Source organism: Protobothrops mucrosquamatus, unplaced genomic scaffold, assembly GCF_001527695.2.
Source record: "Protobothrops mucrosquamatus isolate PMUCROS unplaced genomic scaffold, P.Mucros_1.0 scaffold3680, whole genome shotgun sequence".
In the NCBI taxonomy this organism is placed as follows: domain Eukaryota; kingdom Metazoa; phylum Chordata; class Lepidosauria; order Squamata; family Viperidae; genus Protobothrops; species Protobothrops mucrosquamatus.
The window spans coordinates 100,499-102,943 of NW_015389637.1; the positions used below are offsets into that span (position 1 = coordinate 100,499).

General features: G+C 35.1%; 1 protein-coding gene across 1 annotated transcript in view; it reads left to right on the top strand.

Moving 5' to 3' along the window:
* Positions 1-2,037, top strand: part of LOC107298057 (myelin protein zero-like protein 1) — a gene marked incomplete at its 3' end in the record, with an annotated part of 10,121 nt that extends 8,084 nt beyond the window's left edge. Inside the window, exon 3 of the mRNA XM_015827418.2 lies at positions 1,824-2,037. Within this exon, the coding sequence (XP_015682904.2) occupies positions 1,824-2,037 (214 nt within the window). The remainder of the gene's footprint in view (positions 1-1,823) is intronic.
* Positions 2,038-2,445: the final 408 nt, after the last annotated feature.

Here is a 2,445-nt window from a genome sequence, read left to right on the forward strand (position 1 = left end):
GAACAACCTGCCTCCAGAAGTGGTGAATGCTCCAACACTGGAAGTTTTTAAGAAGAGACTGGACAGCCATTTGTCTGAAATGGTATAGGGTTTCCTGCCTGAGCAGGGGGTTGGATTAGATGACCTCCAAGGTCCCTTCCAACTTTATTATTATTATTATTATTATTATTATTATTATTATTATTATTATTATTATTATATGATATTATAATTATCATATCATTAAAGTATAGATTGAAAGAAATATTTACAGTTCATGCAAAAGATTAAGTACCCCCAGTCAAATTAGATATTTCCCTAAATCAACAGAACCATTACATGGTGCAAAGTTAAATACAACGTCCTTCTCTGTCCTTGAGTGCATATTTTCTATTTATGTGCAGTTGTTTACACTTTCAAAATCAGCAACAGTGAACAGTGATCAAAAATAATAGAAGTCCAATATTTTACCAGACAGAGAATGACCAGTTGCTAACATATTGAACAGTGGGAAAATAAGTCATCAGTATCTTAAGTCCTTTATTAATTCTAAATCAAGAAGTAGGCAGGGGATAGAATAGTGCACCTATATAGTACCGTATCTCACCTTCGTTAAATGCATGCACACTTATTTAGAAAGCACTTAGCTATATAATATTAAGTAGAGAGAAAAACATTTTGTCACTCTGCAATTTACAATTGCAAGTGGTTACTCTTATATCAAATGGATAGCAGAAGAGGGAGTAATGAAATATTGTATTCTGTCTGTAAATTAGGCTTGCTGGGGGAAAAATTAGATGTCTGTATAATAAAGATGACAAATTCTGAAATAATGTGTTGTATTGATTTTCTCTCTTGAGAATCTAAAAAAGCCTGGTCTGCATATGACAGTAAATTGTAATATTGCATTCATACTTTATACAAAATCAGAAACTAACCAGCAACATGATGGCTTAATAAGATAAAGTGAACGGAAACTGACTTTTTTTACTCAATCTCTTTGATTTAATAGATTCTTCAATCTATGTTTGCCTGATTAAACTCTTCATACCTATGTTTGATATAGTGTTAATATTTATGAAGGATTCTGATTCTTGTAATGATGTTCTTGATAGTCCAGGTTTCAGCTGCGGAGGTATACACACCGCCAGACTTTCCTGTGGAGAATGGGACTGAAGCAAAGCTTCCATGCACTTTTGCTTCCACAGAAGTGATCAGCAGTTCAACTTCTGTCACCTGGAGTTTCCAAGGCGAGGGATCATCATCTCTTGTCTCGGTAAGATATTGTTTGCAAAAGAAAATTGTAAGGAGTAAAAAGCCCTGCCTGTTCTTGCTTGCTCCTTGTACTACTAAAAGCCTGATTGTTCCCTTGAAATGTTAGTTGAGATATTAATTGCATTTTACTCCAAAATTGGTTGCTACCAAAAGCCTTGCTTAGATGAGGAAATGTTTTAATCCACTTCACCTGCTTGGTTAGTTATCTTTTATCTTAATATGATGGGAAAATGAAAAATTGATACCAGAAGGAAATCATGTAATAGTAATAGTTATCAGTTCAGTAGTTTGGGGGAAAAAACAGGATTGAGGAAAGTGAGGCAGAGCAAGATAACTGAGCTCCTGGAATTACCTTTAAAATTCTTGTGATATTATGTGTAAAATATTTCTCTGATCTTTCAACTGGTTTAAAACCAGCTTTACAGGCTCTCAAGTAGAGTATTATCCTTGTCACTCTTGCACTGGATTGAAATTCATTTATGAGTTGAGTTTTAAAGAAATTTAGATTAGTTAAGAAATAGGGGAAAGCAGGTTTTTAATAGAGCATATTTTTGTGTTTTTGATTATAGTTCTTCTATTATTCCAATGGAAAAGCATATCGTGCGAAGAGTACACAATTTGGTGACAGAAGCAGCTGGGCTGGAGACCTTAACAGAAAAGATGCATCAATCACTATAGCAAACATGCAATTTCAGGACAATGGAACCTATATCTGTGATGTTAAAAACCCTCCAGATATAAATATTACACCCGGAAAAATCAAAGTCAGGGTTATGGAAAAAGGTATAGTAATAAGTGGATGAAATGAAAAATTAATTAATGAGTAATGGGGAAGTGGTGCGTAAGTTGCATTCTTTCTCTAAAATTACTGTATGTAACAATGCGCTGAAGCAAGTACTTGTTTGGCATTAATTAAGAAGTATGTGTTCATGTTTCTTCTGTCTATCTCTTCTAGTATAAGTAAGATAATTTGACTAGGGGCAAAAATAGTTATTCTCCAGTACAGGAGACGGAGACTCCACCAATGGGTTTCCTTAGTCTGCCTGCTCTTGAGACCAAGTATCCAAAACTTGTCACGCCCCCTCCTACCGGTAATCCAGTCTTAACTTGGTCTCCGCTCTTGATGACTCGTTTTGGCTTGGCTCTCAGCTAGATCAGGTTAGACATTAATAATCCATTGGTGAAGTCTCC